Source organism: Canis aureus, chromosome 22 (genome assembly GCF_053574225.1).
Source record: "Canis aureus isolate CA01 chromosome 22, VMU_Caureus_v.1.0, whole genome shotgun sequence".
Classification (NCBI taxonomy): domain Eukaryota; kingdom Metazoa; phylum Chordata; class Mammalia; order Carnivora; family Canidae; genus Canis; species Canis aureus.
In genome coordinates, this window is record NC_135632.1 from 35,712,438 (window position 1) to 35,731,693 (window position 19,256).

The 19,256-nt window shown below is 36.3% G+C and overlaps 1 protein-coding gene across 14 annotated transcripts in view; it reads right to left on the reverse strand.

Annotated features, from left to right (window-relative positions):
* The window catches only part of NEK10 (NIMA related kinase 10), a 233,913-nt gene that overhangs the window by 29,167 nt on the left and 185,490 nt on the right, over positions 1 to 19,256 (reverse strand). For 8 of the 14 annotated variants that reach the window (XM_077865470.1, XM_077865464.1, XM_077865465.1 and 5 more), the window contains 4 exons: positions 19,120 to 19,157; positions 18,880 to 19,020; positions 8,231 to 8,260; positions 6,321 to 6,421 (listed from right to left, as the gene is read on the reverse strand). In XM_077865470.1, coding sequence (XP_077721596.1) covers positions 6,321 to 6,421; positions 8,231 to 8,260; positions 18,880 to 19,020; positions 19,120 to 19,157 — 310 coding nt within the window. Of the gene's footprint in view, positions 1 to 6,320; positions 6,422 to 8,230; positions 8,261 to 18,787; positions 19,021 to 19,119; positions 19,158 to 19,256 lie in introns of all 14 variants that reach the window. The other 6 variants (XM_077865471.1, XM_077865469.1, XM_077865476.1 and 3 more) reach the window with 4 other exon arrangements.

The window sequence follows — 19,256 nt, forward strand, 5'->3', positions numbered from 1 at the left end:
AGAATGATGACTCATGCATAGTTCAATTGCAGAAGATGTAAGTATGTTACTCTATTATATATAAGGACTATAATACTAAGAACAGAATATTAATACCTACAATTTGTATGTGTCGGTTACTATGATTAGTCCTTTGTGTGTATTACGTCACTTTTCTCTGCACAATTAACTTATAAAGCAGGTACAATCTTAAAGCTAAGGAAATCAGAGTTTAAAGACTTATGTAACATGCAAAGATATTTTCTGAAGTAATACGTCTTTTAACACAACCATTACACTGGAGCAAACACACCACCACTAGCATTACTACAGTAATGCTTTATAAACAATTCACATACTTTATTTCCTTTAGCAAAAATAGTCCGTAAGCTACCCAAATTTTACTGATAAAGAAACTGATTCTAGAAAAGAATCTCTCAACAAAAGCTTATTTCTTGTTTGTTTTTACTACACCAAAGTCACAACAGAAAAAAAATGAAATCTGATCTCTATATTCTACACTAGAGTTTCTTGAACTTCTATCATATATGGATACTTTCTAAAGATACATTCTCTAGTATCTCTAAGAATATGTCAGCAGGCCATCAGTAGTAGAAAGAACCCAATTTGAAGTGACTTAAATAATATCTTACTATAGGAACAAATTATTTCAATACATTACTGCTTAAGATATTTCCCTAAATGCTAAAAAAAAATACTCAAAGGTTATTATCAAAATAAATACACAAAATGTAAGCTTTCTCTTAGAATTTGCAAACCCTGAAAACATGAGTGCACTTAGATACAGGGCTTTACCTTAAATTCTATTTAATTTGCCTCTCTTCCCATTAGGAACCAGGAGATCCAGATAAGAGAAAGTAATGATGATTCTAATTTCATCCTTCACTACTGCTGAAAAAAACAGTATGTTTTACTGATGACCATAGGTAGTATAACTTCATCTGAGGGATAGCACATTGCTGTTCCCAGACACATTTTTTTTTTTTTTTGTTTTGTTGGCAACAGCGGAGATTGTTAAAATGGCAGTCCAAAGGAGACCCACCTAAACTCCCTGTCTGTTTTCTAGGAGACAGATGTTTAATTTTTAAAAGTTGCCATATGCTGATTTTCAAAGCCTTTCTTGGGACGCCGGGGTGGCTCAGTGGTTGAGCGTCTGCCTTTGGCTCAGGGCGTGATCCTGGAGTCCCGAGATTGAGTCCCACATCGGGCTCCTTGCATGGAACCTGCTTCTCCCTCTGCCTGTGTCTTTGCCTCTCTTTCTGTGTCTCTCATGAATAAATAAATACAAATCTTAAAAAAAAGAAAGCCTTTCTTTACAAAAGCAATCAAGTCCTATGTACACAATTAAATCCAAAGCTTAAGTTGGCTGTGTAGGTCTTACCGAAGCAATCACATACAAAGATTTGTACTAAAAGGCAACATATGTACATCAGTCACCTTATGTGCCCAAAGATGGATTTTGGTTTCCAGCAGTGGAAATGAACCACTGATTTCATTCTCAGCTGGCTGTCTTAAGATTACAATCTCAGTTTTGATAAAAACAGATGTCAAATCAATGAGGACAGCATAAGGATTTTAACATCCTGCCTTTAAAATAGTTGCTTTTAGATGATTTCCAAGATCTGTCTCCATGGAAACTGGATAGGAGAGGCCACCACCGGCCAAAAGTAAGCAATTTCCCCTGTAAGGTTATCTGTGGTTGTCAGGAGGGATCTGGCCCTGCGATTCAGGGTAGCTGTCACAGCATAAGTCAGCAAGGGAGTTTGACTCGGAAATAAACATGTAGACAAGAAGAGATGTTTGTGTGTTTGTTTATTCATATTTACTTTCATCAGTTTTCCTTTGTAATTAGCAGACACAGAGAACTGATCTTGGTCGTCAACCTATAGCAAATATGAGAGTATAATGTTTAGACTTGTTTTATCTCCTTTATTTGAAAGGCATTGACTTGGGTTAGCATTGTAATTTAAAGTTCCCCAGAGGGGAAATATTCTTTACTATTTGCAATGTCATAAACTTTCAAGTATTCTGGAAATACATTTTAAAAACCACAGTGGTTATGTCTGAACTTGTAGCATGGAATACCATCTTGCCAAAAATATGAAATCATTTTTTAGGCTGGCAGTGTGAGAGCATAATAATAAGATTTTATAATCATTTCATTCTTGCTTTAACATACTTTGAAATCCAATAAAGAAATGGAGTACATCCATTAAAAAGTTTTTTTATTATATAAAAATTAGCAAGACAGGCATATGGAAACTGTATTTAAATTTCAAAGTCTATTTTCTTTCAATTTAGTAGTTTAAGCATTGAAGTAACCAATACGCTATTTAAGGTTATTTCCATAACACAAAAGTTAAGAATGCCTCCTCATATTTCTACATCAGCATTTAAATGGAAATGCACTTACTCAACAGAGATATGGCAGCTTATGTCTTATTAACCAATTTTCTATATCCCCCTCATATTGCCATGCACCCTCTTTCATTTAATCAGGTAGACAATTCTGTGTGATTGCCTAAGGGGAAAGTTGACAGCAGAAAATGGAGGAAAAAGTAATCCATTTCAGATTCTTGAGTCTCAAAAGGCTAGCCTGCAGGGTGACTGAAGAGAATGCCTGCCTGATTTAGGGAAAAATGTGATAAAAGAGAGCCTGGCTAGGGGAAGCCAAGGGGAAGCAGTGAGAAAATCAGGCCTGAGTCGATCCCAAAGAAGGGAGCCCTTGCATAGCCCCCAGGCTAAGTGTGCCGGCTGCCCAGTAGCAGCCTCTCAGTTCCAAATCCACCCTTCGGTGCCTTGTATGTGACACTGGAATTTCTCCCTTGCCAGGATGTTCAGCTCTGTCAGTAGAGAGTGCTGGAGGGTTGCTGGAGGTGCTTGTCTGGTTCCAGTGATGCTCCTGTCTTGCTTCCTTTCTGCAGCACTGAGTGGTCAGCTGCAATGAGGACCCCCAAATTGTGCTCACCCCCATACAACTTCAGTGGCACCAATCTTGCATGCAGCTTCCCAGAATGTTCCATGGTGCAGCACCAACCAGTGGGCAGCCTCCTCTGGTCCCAGAGACGGCATTTCTTGGCCTAAGCCTAATGTGCAGATTTCCAGTGAGTTCCACAGCACGATACCTCACCATGGATGACTTGCCCCAATCCCCTGAGGAAGACTTCCCTATAAGTTTCTCTAGCACAGCACCTCAGTGGATTTCTCTGATCCTTCCAATGAGGTATGGACCTCAGCCCAGGATAGGCTGTCCTCTTCTATTTTGTTCCTTTCTTGGGTGCTGTACTTCAGGCCTGTAAGTAATGACTTCCGTATCTGCTCTTCCTATATTCTTTAGATATCTTTCCCCCTCCTTTTTAAATAATACCCTGTTATTATTAATAATTTTTCAACAATTCTTTATATTAAATCTTCCCTGTTGAAATTACTGTGTGGTTTCTGTCTCCTAACTGGAACCTCACTGATAGAGTTGGTCCGAGGAAGGTCCCAGAAAAAGGACAGATGGGTTTTGGAAATTGGTTGGATTGTGCCCTTGGAACTGAGTCCAGTGCTGAGTTTTGCCATAGGACATAGGATGCAGATAACGCATGGCATGCAGTGGCATCACAACTAATTAGGGTATCATCATGATAAAGAACCAACTGAAGCAAGTGCCCTGGAAGCTCAAGTGGCTGCCAAATGTGGCTGCTAGACAGTATGAAGCTTGGTCCTTTAACTTTCAGTTCAAGTCATAGTCTAAGGCCCAGAGAGATTACATGATAGCCCTAAAAACCTGTTATTTCTTGCTACCACAGCACTGATACAGCTGATAATCAAATGCAAATTTAATTGGGCAGTTTCTAAATTACAATGTCAGCTGAATGTATTTGGTGCTAAGTTTCTCATGTGAAATTTAGAGAAAAGAATAGGATCCTAAAACTTGAAATAGGAATATTTTGCTGGATCCAGATAAAACCGACAATCTTGAACTTCAAGTCACTCGGAGGTATCATTGCCAGCAGAAGTAGCTTGTCACTCCGTGTCTGAGAAGTCAAGCTTTCCTTTGCTTGAAAACTCTACACCACCCTTATCTGAGACAGATGAGGAGTGATATCTTAAAAAGGAATGCCTATTCCTCATAAGGCCCACAACAATGAGAGTCAAGTCCATTCCTAGGGTCATATCTCAATATGATTCCGGGGAATTGGTACACACTATGACCCAGAAGGAAATAGCTTACCCATCCAAAGAATTGCAAGACTTTGCTATTATATATTAGCAGCAACCCAGAGAACATGTGTAGTAGATGCTAAGGGTTTTAGGCCAAGAAGGGTAAACTGTAGCCCTAGATTAGGCTGAATTCATTCACATAGGTGCTCTTAATGGAGTTCAGATTTCATGTTAGTCGTGCAGCTGAAGGTAACTGCTTAATTGGTTGGTGTCTTACTACTTGAACTCAATCTCAATGGTGCCTTCATTTAATGAGGACAAAATGCCAGAGCTTCCCTGGTATGTGCAAGAGGGAATTCAAAAGCTTTGGGAGACAGGCAGGCATGCTGGGGTGGATTTACCATGTATGACCTGCACACTCACTCCTCAATTACGTTCAGCAAGCTACTCCTCTCACTAAGGCATTGAGAAATACATTAGAGAGGGGTGCACCAGCATCCTTAAAATAACTTCTGTGGTTGCTTCCCTTTGTAGACCAGGTACAACACTGAAAGTATATGATTCCGATGGGGATGATGTGGTCTCAAACAAAAGCCAAGTGACAACTTTGTCACAATGACAAGTTGGGAGCACTTAACCATAAAGGGTAAGAGAGATGTACTGTTAATTAGAATGCCTTGGCTCAAAAAAAAAAAAAAAAAAAAAAAAAAGAATGCCTTGGCTCACAGAGATCTTTGGTGGTGGTTAACTGACTAGAGTGTTCCTTGGAAGGAAACAGATGGTCAGTTTACTAGAGTATTCTTTAATCCAAATAACAGAAAAGAAACTCAAAGCCTGATAGACAAAAAAAAAAAAAAAAAAAAAAAAAAAGACCTGAGTTGCTGTTGCCATAGTGGAGAGTCATAGCCTCTCATACAGTTTCTAGACCTTGGTCAATTAAAAGACCCAAAGCCCTTAATGAGTGGGAAAGCTGGGACCTTTTTAGGAAGGGTCCAGAGAAACACTGCTGTAAGTATACACTATAAATTTTCTTACAAACCTTTCCCAAAAAGACTTGCAGCCATTTGTTAGAGTGACTGTACACTGGGGAGAAATAAACGCACAGGCTTTCAGAGAAGACTGGACACTGGTTATAAACTCGCATCAATTACTAGAGTCACTGTGGTACACTAATCAACATGTATTTTTTGTTTGTTTGTTTGCTTTGGAGGGGGAGGTTAAATGTATTCCCCCAGTTTGACTTACAGTGGGCCCAGTTGGTCCACTGACCTGGTGGTATTTCTCTCTAGTACTCGAATGTATAATCGGAATTGCCACAACTGGCAACTGATGGGCTCATCAGAATGGCCCTCTGGATCTTACTTTTTTTTCCCCCCCTTTGGATCTTAGACTGAGGAAATGTTTATATGACTTGCTCTTTGATATGTCTCAAGTGCATAGAACAGTAGCACCTAATAGTAGGCACCTAATAATTATATGTCAAATGAATGAATGAATGAACTACATAAGACATGCAATCTTAAGCTCCAGAATACTCTTTAGTTTCTTGTCCAAATGCTTACACTTCGTCTACAAAAATTTATTTTCTTATTAAAAATAAGACTTTGGTCAACTTTGGTAAATGAACATTCAAGTTGCTCATCATTAGACAGATTTCTGTAAATAATTAATAGTCATTTTCTAACAGTGATTGTTCCCCCAGTGCCTAAGAGTTACTGAGATTTAAGGCACTTTAAATAAGGAGTTTTAATAATCTTGGACCTTGTGTTTTCATTTCTCTGAGGTGTTCTAGTTTTCACCTAGAATCCTCAGGATTAGTGAGCAGGCACTACTTTCCTTTCTTCCCTGTAGTAATGCTATTCAGAACTCAGCCCTGTTTCCACTTTCACCCCTACATTGAAGGACCATTTGTGTTGAAGTTTATTTTTGGTGGGATACTGACAATGAAAGAGTAGGTTAGGAGTCATAGGGGAAATCTGCCATATTTGCTTTTTTTATCCAACATCTTTCTAGCCTTGCTGCTAAGCCAAAATACTCTCAAATATATGTAGTTGGAGGGGATAAAAATTTGCATTCACTCCAATTGAAAGTTCCACAAAGTAGTTTTTCAACAGTATTAGTATCAAATTTGTACTTAAGATGAAAAGTAAATAAAAAACTAGCACACTGACCTGGGTGATATAGATGATTTTGTGCAGCTGAATTAAGATCTGCTGAATAGGATCACTGATCTGTCGTACTTTCCTCTGGGACACAGCAATCCCTGCAGATGCTGCGGATGATAAATTCTGCAGTTAGTCAAGATCCTGGTTTTCTCTTTCGAAAGTGGTATTACTGAAAAAATGGGGTAAAATTCTGAAAAAAAATTAAGCTAAGATTCTTATCCTACCAATGAGATAATATGCAGAGACCCTGTAACACTTCAATATTTTACAATATGGGATGGACAATTTCTTCCCTTTACTCATAAGACTTCTAAGTAAAATAACAATGTCGCCTTTTATAACATTTAAAAGATTCTTGAAAATTTTGCCTGCAATTACATCAGGCTGTCACCAGGAGTCAGTGATGCTTTGGATACTACGGTCTTTGAAAAGCTATGTGCAGTTTAGAAGCTATCAGGCTTCTAAAATTTAAAGTCATTATGTTCTTAATATCATATTTTAAAACTAATTTATTAAAACTACTAATGCAAATGCTAAATAGGCAATCTTCCAGAGCAAAAAACAAAAACAGAAACAAACAAAAGCCAAAAATCAAAAAAAGTATAATTTGTAACAATCAAGGATATGATAGTTATTGTAACCTTTGATTATTACAAATTTTCACCTGGATTTTCCTCCAGGTCTAAATAAGATACATTTATAACTTATCCAGAGTTTGTATCATACAGCCACACCACTTTTCACCATTTGAAGATGGTTTGGTATCAAACTGCACATGAACTGCTTCCCCACCTTCACGTGTCAGAGCCATAAGTAGTTCATTCTTAAGTTTGAGGAATATAAAACTCTTTAAAGAAATGGCCTTCACCTCTAGATTAGCCACCAGGCCACCTCTGACTCTTCTCACCCTCAGATACACACTGGAGAAAATGGAAGAGAGACTTCAGACATGTGGATTGATAGAATCCTCCCACCTCCTCCAGTTTCTTAGCTCTTGCCCTTCCTCCGTGTGACCTTTAGCATGCTTTTTGCAAAAAGAAAAGCTCCAAAGTCCCTCTTCTTCCCTCCATACTACCTTGAGTCTCTATGAAATTAAATGTGAATATAATCTTTGCTTTCGCAACAGGTAAAATTTTGAAAAATGATTCTTATATAAATGCTTTCTGAGAAAGATTACATATTTTACCATAAAAATTGTTTTCAAAATATTTAAACAGAAAATTTAATGTGGTCATTAAAAGATTCAACCTGTTTTAAGCATGTGAACACAAACACACAAAAAAGAAAACAAATATGTTTAAAGAAATATTTGTTCATGGTAATTTTTACTGAGTTAGTTGAGAAATTCACATAAAAATAATCCAATTCTAGTTTATCTGCATTCAATACATTGTTCAAATGTTTGAAATGTAAAGGATCTATCTCCCCTAGGCACTGTATCTAACTTCATTTAAGCATCAATTACTTAACCATTAAGATGATGCTTAATAAATTACCCTTAAGGTAAAAATGTGAAGATAAATCAAAGAATTAAGGTAGCTCTAAAATAGAAAACAGAATGCTGGAGGTATCTGCTCCAGCCTGCAGAGATGACCAAGTGTACACATGTCAAATTTTCTGCAATGGTATTTCCTGTAGAAATGATTCTTAAAATGTAACGATTTGTTTTTCTAGACCCATACCAAAAACTACAGACCATGTAATGTGGCCAAGATGCTGCTGCTACAAGAACATTAAGTTCATATTTTCTGAAACTGGTAGGTTTGATTTTTTTATCACCTTTATGTTGACTACTTTATGTTTTTGATATGTGGACTTAATATTCATAGATAACAAGTTAAAATCTAACACTGTGGCAGAGAGTTCTTAAATTGTAATGACATTTTGAGTGGGATATCACACGGGTTTGACTCTACCTTGCCACAAGAATGTGCTCATCTGTGGCCCTAAACACAAAAACAGAGATAGTTAGCTAGAATGCCTGTCTTCTGAACTACTCAATTATGCAAAGTAACTTGACATTGTCTTAAGATCTCTTGACCACTACTCTCTCAGCTCCAGTAAATCTTTAACTTTTAGAAATAGTTTTGATTGTTCACTTTCTAAAAAATAAATTTAAAAATGTTTAATTACACATGCCCATTGTAAAACAAGCAAACAACCCCGGTATTACAGAAGGGGCTTGAGGCTCCCTGGAACCAAAACCCCTGAGTGCCTCCCCAGAAATAACCTCTGATATCACTTTGGTGTGTTGCCTTCCAGTCACTTTTCTACCCATTTACATACATAACTGTATACTTTCAGAACAGTATTTTTCAAATGGTGGTTGAATCCTGAAAGCAGTTTTATGGGCCATGACCCATATTTTAAAAAATGGAATGGAATAACATAGAATGATATGGAAGAGGATAGAAAAAATTCAGAGTGACTGCAGATAGTAAGGGTCCACTCAGTTGTGATGTAAAATATGTTCCTTGTTGAGGGTCATTTCCAGAAGAGTTTGAAAGCTACTATTGTAGAAAATCTATAGTCTTACTTCATGCTTGCTTTCTTTCTCTTTTTTCAAATAAGTGGTGACACATCATAAGGTTGGTGCTATAATTTTTTGTTTTCTTTTTGACCAAGTCTGTCATGGAGATTCTTTTTTATCAACACACACTGTTCTAACCAATTTTTATAACCACTATTAAAGAGTACTACATGTTCGGCATGCATCATAGTTACTTAGCCACTTCTGTTTCAAAGGGAATTTAATTTGCTTTCAGTGTCTCATGATTATAAATGATGCTGCAGTTAGCATACATGCACATGTCTCATTGTGCATAAGTATAAAAGATCTCTTAGGGTACATAAGAAGAAATCAAATAGCTAGGCCCTCAGATATATTTCTTTTTTTCAACAAATATATATATATGTATATATATATATTTATTTATTTATTTAATTTTATTTTTTTAAGATTTCTGTATTTATTTATGATAGACATAGAGAGAGAGAGAGAGAGAGAGAGGCAGAGACACAGGAGGAGGGAGAAGCAGGCTCCATGCCAGGAGCCCGATGCGGGACTCGATCCTGGGACTCCAGGATCGCGCCCCGGGCCAAAGGCAGGTGCCAAACGACTGAGCCACCCAGGGATCTCTCAACAAATATATATTTAAGTAGCTGAATCAGTTTGCACTCTGACGAAAAGAGAATCCATTTTTCTACACCTTAATCAACAGTATGTATTATCAAACCTTTCAATTTTGCCAATCTTTGTTTTATTTTGTGTTTATCTAAATGCTGGTGAGGCTATTGTACTTCTTGGGTGAATTTCCTGTTTGTAGCCCATGCTTCTTTTTCTTATTGATTAGTAAATGTTCTTTATTTGGTATGAATACTAATGATTTCATTATATTTTATATGTTAAGAGTATTTTTATCTAATCTGTTACTTCTTTTCAATTTAAAGGATATTTTCTATCCCTATCATCTAAACTAAAGGTTAATTTTTAGTCTTAGGTACCACCAGAACAGGCTCTCAGACATTTGCTGCTACCGTAAAATGGAAAGACACGTAAAATCCCATGACTAGTTCAGCACTAATCCTGGGGTGTTCTGGCGGGATTACTGAGATGTGAGTAATCTCATGAGTTAGGACTGGGGGAAAAAGGAAATCTGAGACTGGGAAGGATAGTTTTGTATACTGGCTGTACCACTTACAAACCCCCTTGGTTTCCTGAACTACTTCAGCTAATCCTGGGTATGAGAACCATTATTCCCCCTTTTCTATCTGATAAATGCTCACAAATTTTTATATATCCTCATATCAGATTTATGTTTATTTAGGCCTTAATAATTTTAAGAAAACAGGGATCCCTGGGTGGCGCAGCGGTTTGGCGCCTGCCTTTGGCCCAGGGCGCGATCCTGGAGACCCGGGATCGAATCCCACGTCGGGCTCCCGGTGCATGGAGCCTGCTTCTCCCTCTGCCTGTGTCTCTGCCTCTCTCTCTCTGTCTCTGTGTGACTATCATAAATAAATTTAAAAAAAAAGAAAACAATAGTGATAAAAATTCAAATAGATGTTGTTTCTAAATTTTTTATTGTTTATTTAAATTTTTAAAGATTTATGTATTTATTCATGAGAGACACAGAGGGAGAGGCAGAGACACAGGCAAAGGGAGAAGCAGGCTCCCTGTGGGGAACCTGATGCAGGACTCCATCCTGTGACCCCAAGATTACACACTCTGAGACGAAGGCAGACGCTCAACCACTGAGCCACCCAGGTGCCCCTGTTTATTTAAATATTGATTAACTTTCAAGTTGTGGCAAATGTTAGCTATACCATTCTGAGTTTTAAAGCATTCTCTCTCAATAAATCTTTCAGATTAGCATATGCTTCCTATCTTTTCACCAAAAACTGAAACACACATTTATGTTGATAATTTTGTCCTATTTTTATTAAAATAATTTTCTCTTTAAAAAAAAACAGAAGCTGATTATATTTCAATGTCAGTCATATATAGTATGCCTATGATTTGTATCTAAGTAGTTCCTCCTGAAAAAGACAGACAATATTTGGTCCCATTAAAATTTAAATCCAAGTTTAAAATTGATTCAATTTTAATTTCATTTTATAGTTTTATTATAATAGTGAACTTAATTCGTGGATTTAATTTTAAAACTTAGAAGGAAGTCACAAAATTCCTCATAAAAATAATTTATTTAAAGGTATCAGAAACTTTTAAAAGTAATATTTGCTATCTTACTCTGGTTAGCATGACCCTAAAGAGCAATCCCCTCCCTCCACTCCTGGGATGGTACATTGGAGGACCTGGAGGAAGATCAGTGCTTTTTAAGCATGAATGTGGGGCAGACACTGGAACAGTTTTACATATTTAGTTTCATCTAGTCCTCAACAACTTGTGAAGGGCAATTGTTTTTATCTCATCTTACAGATAAAGAGAGTAAGATTAAATGGGGCATTTGGGTGGTACAGTCAGTTGGGCTTCTGACTCTTGATTTTGGCTCGTGAGATTGAGTCCTGTATTAGGCTCCATGCTCAGTGCAGAGGCTGCTTGAGATTCTCTTTCTTCCTCTCTCCTCTGCCCCTCCCCTCATGATCCCTCTCCAAAATAAATAAATAAATCTTTTTTTCTAAAAAAAGAGGGTAAGATTAAGGAAACTGTCCAACAAGATCACAGAGCAGGTGACAGTTGGAACATGAAACAAGGCAGGTCCTAAAACACCACACTGACTCAGTCTAGACAGGAGCTGAGGGCTCCCACTTCTCTTTCTGACTCATCACTAGGACTATTCCTTTGGTTACCTCAAATATAAAATAATATTTATACTCCTTCCCAGGCCTCAAATACTATCTCTCTTCTTAAAAGGGTAACTATTTTTAACATGATGTTCTACCCATGCCTTTGAATGTTTAATGGATTAAATATTTTTGGAAAGCATCTGTATCTAATAAACTGGAAGCATTAGGTCTTTGTACAGTATACTCTCTGCTTTTTTATTTCATGGCACATCATAATGGCAAAGTTAGAGGCCCTTTCCTGGTGGTTTGAGACTTGATTTATGCTATACATCCAGTCTACTGAAACTACAATTCACAACACAAGTTCTGAAACTGGTAATTACTACAATTTTAACAAAAGATGGATTACACTGTATTCTTCAAGTTGACCAAGATATAGTATGACCTCCTATTTTTTCTGAATTCGCTTTGCTAAGAGTCCGGACTTTTTGAACAACTGCAGAAGAGAATGTTTTGGGCAGGAACTCCCTGAAGAAGCAAAGAATACTTTTACTCTATGAATGGGGCCAAAACATATATCGGCTTGTCTGTATTTGACCAAATGCCCCATTGAAAGACAATACAACCTTTCAAATTTTAGTATAGTGAAGCTTTACTCTTACCTCTTTCCTTCACTTTTCTAAAATGAAATAAAATAACTGAATTGTAGTTCAGATCTACAAACGTTCAACAATCCACCTCTAAGGCCAGTAGCATAGGAGGCACCAGAAGAAGTTCAACAAAGGATATTGTACTCACAAGGGTTCCTGAAAAGTTCACCCAGAAAACCACAGGGGATAGAGATTCGATGCAAAAGCTAGATTTGAGAAGACCATGGAGAATAAGGCCAGGATTTGATGTGACGGACGGTATATTTGAGTTCTGGAACTCAAGGAATTCAGGAACTCCTTCTGAGTTCCCAGAGGTGGGAACTGTTTCAGGCCCCTGAGATGGTGAGCTGACAAAATAAGAGAGTTTGCCCTATAGAAGTCTTGCTTTCATTCATGGTCACAGATGGAACCGTGGACTGGGAACCGGAAGTCAGGTTGTGCTGTTCCACTACATTTTTTGGATGCCAATGTGGAAGGATAACCATACTCAATAATCAGATTGGATACCAGCACAGGCAGTCTCAAAGCCTCAGGAACACAATGCCAAAAATACCACTCAGGAAAGAAGAACAGAGAAAAGAGCAATTCTCAGTTTGTTTGATTTTAATCTGAGAAATCATCAGTACATTAAAATTTACATTTAAGGTAATTGTCTTCTGATATGAGGAATGGGGGCTTAACATAAAAATTAAGTTTGATTTTGGGAAAATATGAAAAGTTAGATGTTTATTGCTGAATTTATAGCCTAAAAATAGCATATGCATTTGGTCTAGTCTGTACAACCTGACTTTTCTCCACTGATTTAGTTATTTCTTTCACTATGCTACAATGACTATGCAAGTCATGCTTGCTCCCTTTATTCCTCCTAGAGGGAACATTTTTTTAAAAAAGTCAACTCAATTGATGTAACCCAGAATTCTCAAGAAGAAAATATTGTGATACAAAAACACACTATGTTCAGCACCATGGATGTAAAGACTAATCAGTCAAACTAAAGAACAAAACAAAACAGCACAGAAAGAGAAGATGGCATACCAACCCCCATTCAATTACCTGAACAAGAAGAATTTATCCCAGTCATGGTAAAGAGGCAAAATTATTATTGCTTAATTCTCTGACATCATGCTGAAGCATTTTCTAATACCTCCATTTGATCCCAGGCTAATACTATTGGGTAATGTCCCAGGATATCTAACTAAAAATCCACACCAACAAAAGTACAGGCAGTTTATAGGCTGTGGTGTTCCTGACTGCAGAAATTGATACACTGATCTGCCTTTATGGACTGATAGAGGTTAACCACAAAAACATATAGTTTTATTTCACCAGTCTAATGCTCAATTTAACAATGTTATTTCAGCTTTTCTTGACTAACTATACAAATTCCTGTTCTTCAAATGCTCTTGGAACCAGCTCTTTTATTCTCCATCTGGTTCCATCAATAATGGGTTAAATAAAACTAGGGCACTTGCCAAAGAATAACTTTAAGAAGAATTATGCTTTTGCCTTCCAATACAGTAGAAAACAATAAATAATTATATAAATTAAAAAAAAATTAACACCCTCTCTGAAATGCCCCAAATAATCTATGGAATCCATACTGAGGAATATCAATGAAGAAGGGGTGAGGTCTATAGGATGTCTGGATGACTCAGTTGGTTAAACAATTGATTCTTGATTTTGGCTCAGGTCATGATCTCATGGTCCTGGAATGGAGCCCTGCTTTGGGCTCCATGCTCAACAGGGAGTCTGCTTCAAGATTTTCTCTCTGCCCCTCCCACCACGTGCTCTCTCTTAAATTAATTAATTAATTTTAAAAAATTGGTGAAGTATAAGATATATGAGAGGGCAGGTGGTTGGGTAGGCCAGAATAAAGAGGTCTCTTGCCTCTTTCTCATTAATATTGGCTCCAATTGTCACTATCTTTAATATTCAAATTACTACATGACAGTAATTCAAAGGGGATTGTAAACACCCTGAAACTATTTTTAAATTCCATTAAAAAGTATTACTAAAAGCAGTTTGGAATTTGAGAGCTTAGCCTTTCTCCATTGATTCAATTATTTTGTACACTGTCAGGATCCGTCCAAGCCACATTGACCTCCCTTTCTTCCAACCAGAGGGTGGTGTTGCTTTCTTCCCCTCCTTCCACTTAGCCTTTCTATCAGTGCAAAAAACCCCAGGGAAGAGTTGTGAGCTAACATTTAACAGCCGATTTGCGATTTGCAAATTATGATCTTGGATTGGAACCATCAATAACATCTGTGAGACTGAGTATCTCTTTGGAAAGACATTATCTTACAAAAACGTGAAAAGAATCTACATCTCTAGGCAGCATTCACCTGGGACCTGTTTCCCTTGGCAGGAAGAATTAGGAAGCAAATCACCACTGGTAAAAAATTTGTTGTATCCCACCCCTTCCCCAGTCTTAAATCTAACATTAAAATATCACTGTTCCCTATTCTTTACATAATCATAAGATGACTTATGCAGTTGCTCTCAATAGCAAGCATAAACAATGGTTTATACAGTGGTAGTCTGTATTGGCTACTTAGTAAATAGTTTTCAGGGGCCTGACCTCAGAGGAAGTACTCAAGATATATTTAAACTATATAGAGATGCTTACAATTTGGTTGGGAAATCTAACCAATTTATCCAAATCCCAACAAACAATATAAGAAAGTATATAATTATATGCCAAATTACATGGTATAGACTAGTATTATAAGAAATTTGATTAAAATCCAGTGAGCACTTTTGTTATAGGATAACCATGCAATTGCCATGCAACAAAACAAGAGAAGGCATGTACTCCAAGTCACTTTGGCAATTGTAAAATTTAGTATTAATTGCTTTATGTCAATAACTAACTTGAAAGTAAGCTACTGAAGGTTGCTCATGACAAGGACTGGAATACTAAGCCATGCTCTCTGGAATACTTGGATGAAACACTGACTACTTTATTTAGATCTGACCTTTATGAACAAAAGACTTAAATATAAAAATAGCTTCTCAGTCATGTAGTAAGAAAGAATAATTAAGAACAGAAATCATGAAGTGACAATTTCTATTCAAAATGCAGAACATATGAATTCCCATCTATCAGCTCAGTGCTTGGCTGTTTGATGCTGAGAAATGGAAAAGTTAGCAAGGGAGAGGGAAATGTCAGTGTTAATCCAGTCAAATTAGGCCATACTCTAGGTTGACATTACATTTGCACTTTAAATTTGGGTTTGATTGGTGTTCCCCAAAATTCACATTTGACCCATGCTAATGGCATACATATTATTAAAATGTACTCTGTGTACTCGACAAAGGATACATTTCTCGTAATATGTTTTGGTATGATTTAGTTTTCACAAATATGTGGTACCATGTCTCCTACTTCAAGAGGAAAGACTTGTTTTTTTTTGTTGTTGTTGTTTTTTAGATAAAACACACCACATATTTTCTGCCTGCAAAACATCCAGTTGTTAGATGGACACACAACAGAACCAACCAATTATTTTTAAGCAACTGGAGTCTCCGAAGAAATGGGGTACTTAATATAGCATAATCTTACATAGTAAGTAAATTGGATATAAAACTTTCCCAATTCTCTTTTCTTTCTATTGATTATATCACAGAGTAAATTAGTATAGAGCAAGTGTGTCATCCCCAATTCTCAAATAGTAACTAATATTCTTTCATAACAAAGAAAAGACCTTAGGATAAGTAGATAATAATATCCACTTAGAATTTAATAATATTGTTTTGCTTATACTTTATTTTATAATTGCCATCTATTTTTGGCAAGTGATTCTATACTGGTTTCCCATTTGTAGCAATAATATAAACTCTCCTTTAACTAAATTTAAGTTGAGGAAGTGAGTCAAATTAAGGAAACCTATATTAGGAAAATAGTAGTACAGATGATACTCAGATATGGTCAAACTTGTACAATGGTAAATAATCAGTGATCAAAATTAAGAAATAGAGGTAAAATATTTAACATGTTAAAAATGTGCATTCGTTCATTCAGTCCATGTTAGTGTTAATAGCTTCATCCATACAAGATAGAAGTTCCTAAGTTTTCATTTCTGTTGGTGAAGAAGTGCATGTATCTGTATATGGATACATCATATGTATAAAATAGGCATAAAATAAATTCTTTACCTAATCTAGTTAGTATCAAAAGACAGAACAGAAGGAATTTAATAGTGTTAACTTGAAATGGTTCCATAGTTTACAGTTCTACAGGAGTTTGGAGGTGCATTAAGTACTGCTGCATCACCACAGTATGAACCTAGAAGTTCACATTAGGAGTACCAGATAGAGAAAATCATATTACAATATAGCCACTTGGTACTCTAAAATCATAGCTCTCACCGTATTTTCTGCCATAGCATATGGAAAATGATGTTTACATTCCAGTTATGGCCCTGGGAACACATCCAGGTTTTAACAAAATTCTTCCCTCCCTGATAATTTATTTCCGGAATATTTAGACAATACAAGGCTGTGGCTGTTGGTTATACATAATGTTCATTTCGATCCAAAAAAGTGAAATCAAATGTCAAATAAATTATAATACATTAATATAGGATGCTTGTAAAAAAATTAATCATCTACACATTTCAGTGCTTTACCTATTCTGAGTAACAAATATTCAAGATATAACTTAAAACTGCCCAGACTAATAGTATCTCATGACACATTGGTCCAAACTTGTTTCCCTATTGTTGGAGAGCTTTATTAATGTCACTTTTTCACTTTCTTAGTTAGGCTAGAGACACAGAGGTAACAACTGGAATGCAGCATGATTTGCAGATGAGGTAAGCTAAGTGGATAGGCCTGGTTCCAGCTGTTTGTGATTTGATAAAGTAACAATAGTCCAAACTTAGTCACCACACTTTAAAAAGTATGACTTCTGTATTAAGCAGAAAAGTAATTTTGCACTAAGATGGAGAAAAATATTTATTTTATTCAACGGCAGAATAACCCATAAGTACCAACCCAAATGTTCTCCTATGTACTAATGTGTCTACAATATTAATAGAAACATAGCTCCCTTATGGGTGCATGCCAGCACTCACTGACAACATTATAGAATATTCTATAATATCTGCCACGATATTTTTAAAAATTGAATGCTTTAACAAACTGTAAGTCTAAGAAATATATTATATGTAAACTGTGCTATAATGCAGTTAGTTTGTTTAAAGGTCAAGAGATCAGACAAATTTTATGGACATAAAATAAGTCTTAAACTGGGCTAATTCAACATGCCCTTTAGGAAAAGAAATTCCTATTATGAATCACAACAGAGCTGTGAGTTGCTTACATAAATACGTTCTTCTGCCCTTGCTATTATAAAATCAATCAACAACCATTTTAGCTTCATGATTATGTTATGTATGAACTTACCTTATGCCAAACAGCATGGTCAGCATGATAGCTATGGACATCTTAATAACAAAACCACCTTATTGCATCTATGAGGGTATAAATGGCCCCAGACTGTCAGTAACTCTTCCAAAGCAAATTTAATAAATACGAAGACACGGACTAATCTTACAGTAAATCAATTCACATCGCTTATGTTCACCATAGGTGTTAACTCTACAAAAGAATATGAATTAAGGAAGCCAAAATGAAAATAGCATTGGGCAATATTGCAAATTAACCAAAATAGTAAAATAGAACTATATACTGAAGAGTCATATATTCATACATATGTTAAAAGCACAATCACCATACTTTTTCCCTGAATCGTCCAGGTTTAGCTAACAGTTTAACTATTACTGTTGTACTTTGGTCCTCTTTAATAGAAATTCGAAACATTAACTAGCACACTCTGTTTTTCACCAAACCATTACTATAAACTTTTATGTTTTAAGAACCCATAATTTTTAAATTATTAGAAAAACAATGTGATATCATATTGTTTTAATCAAATACAAATAGAAATAACCAAAAAGGACTATCTGTGTCATAATAAAGGAGATAGACCAAGATAAACTTAACTCCCTCATATTATATAGGTTATAGAACCTATAGGTTAACCTATAGGTTATAGGTTTATATAAAGCTTATAGAAATATGAATATAGAGCACCTGGGTGGCTCAGTCGGTTAAGTGTCCAACTCTTGATTTTGGCTCAGGTCATGATTTCAGGGTATGAGACTGAGCCCTGTGTTAGGTTCCAGGCTAAGTGTGGAGTCTGATTAAGATTCTCTTTCTTCCTTTCCCTCTGCTCCTCCCCCTGCCCCCTTCTCTCTCTCTAAAAACACACACAAAATATAAACATAAAAGTTACCTTTTTTTTTTTTTTTTTTTTTTTTGCTAGTAGGTATGCATTTTAAGCACAAATAATTTAACTGGTTAACATCCCCACCAAAGCAGAAATGTAAAAAAAAAAAAAAAAAAAAAAAAAAAAAAAAATTTAAAAAAAAGCAGAAATGTAAATTTTAGAAAAACAGCCTATAATATTTCAATCAAATAAGTGAACACAGAAAGCATTTTGATACTGTTAAATTGCCAAACTAATAACGGTTGACAAACAAAATGAAATTCTCCTGCTGTTTGTATTAAAATTACCTCCCAAGCATCATTCAGACATTTCAGGCCCAACTATAATTCTGTATTCGCCCATTGTATGCTTGACATCAACTTGATCTAATAAGTACTACCATGATCTTTGAGATTGCGAAGAATCACAGCGGGAAGGCTATGGGACTGCCACCCCGTCACTAACTCGGCCTCTAGCTCCTTAATGTGGGCCCTGAGCATGAGGGGTGGTACTTTCAGAAGCAGGTCAAGAGGCAGCAAAGCTGAAGAAATAAAAGGGGGAAAGATATGAAACTGTAACATAAATCACACTGTATATCAGAGAGGCATGCGTGAATTTGTTACTGCCAACACAGAATTACCTGGTCTTGGTCTGGATCCAATTCCACCAGTGAAGTCCCTGAAAAGAGAATTAGAGGCCGTTAGAGGACTTATTCAACTTGGATTTGACTAACATTGACTAAAAGCCTATATCTTCTATGGTTTAAATATAAAAATT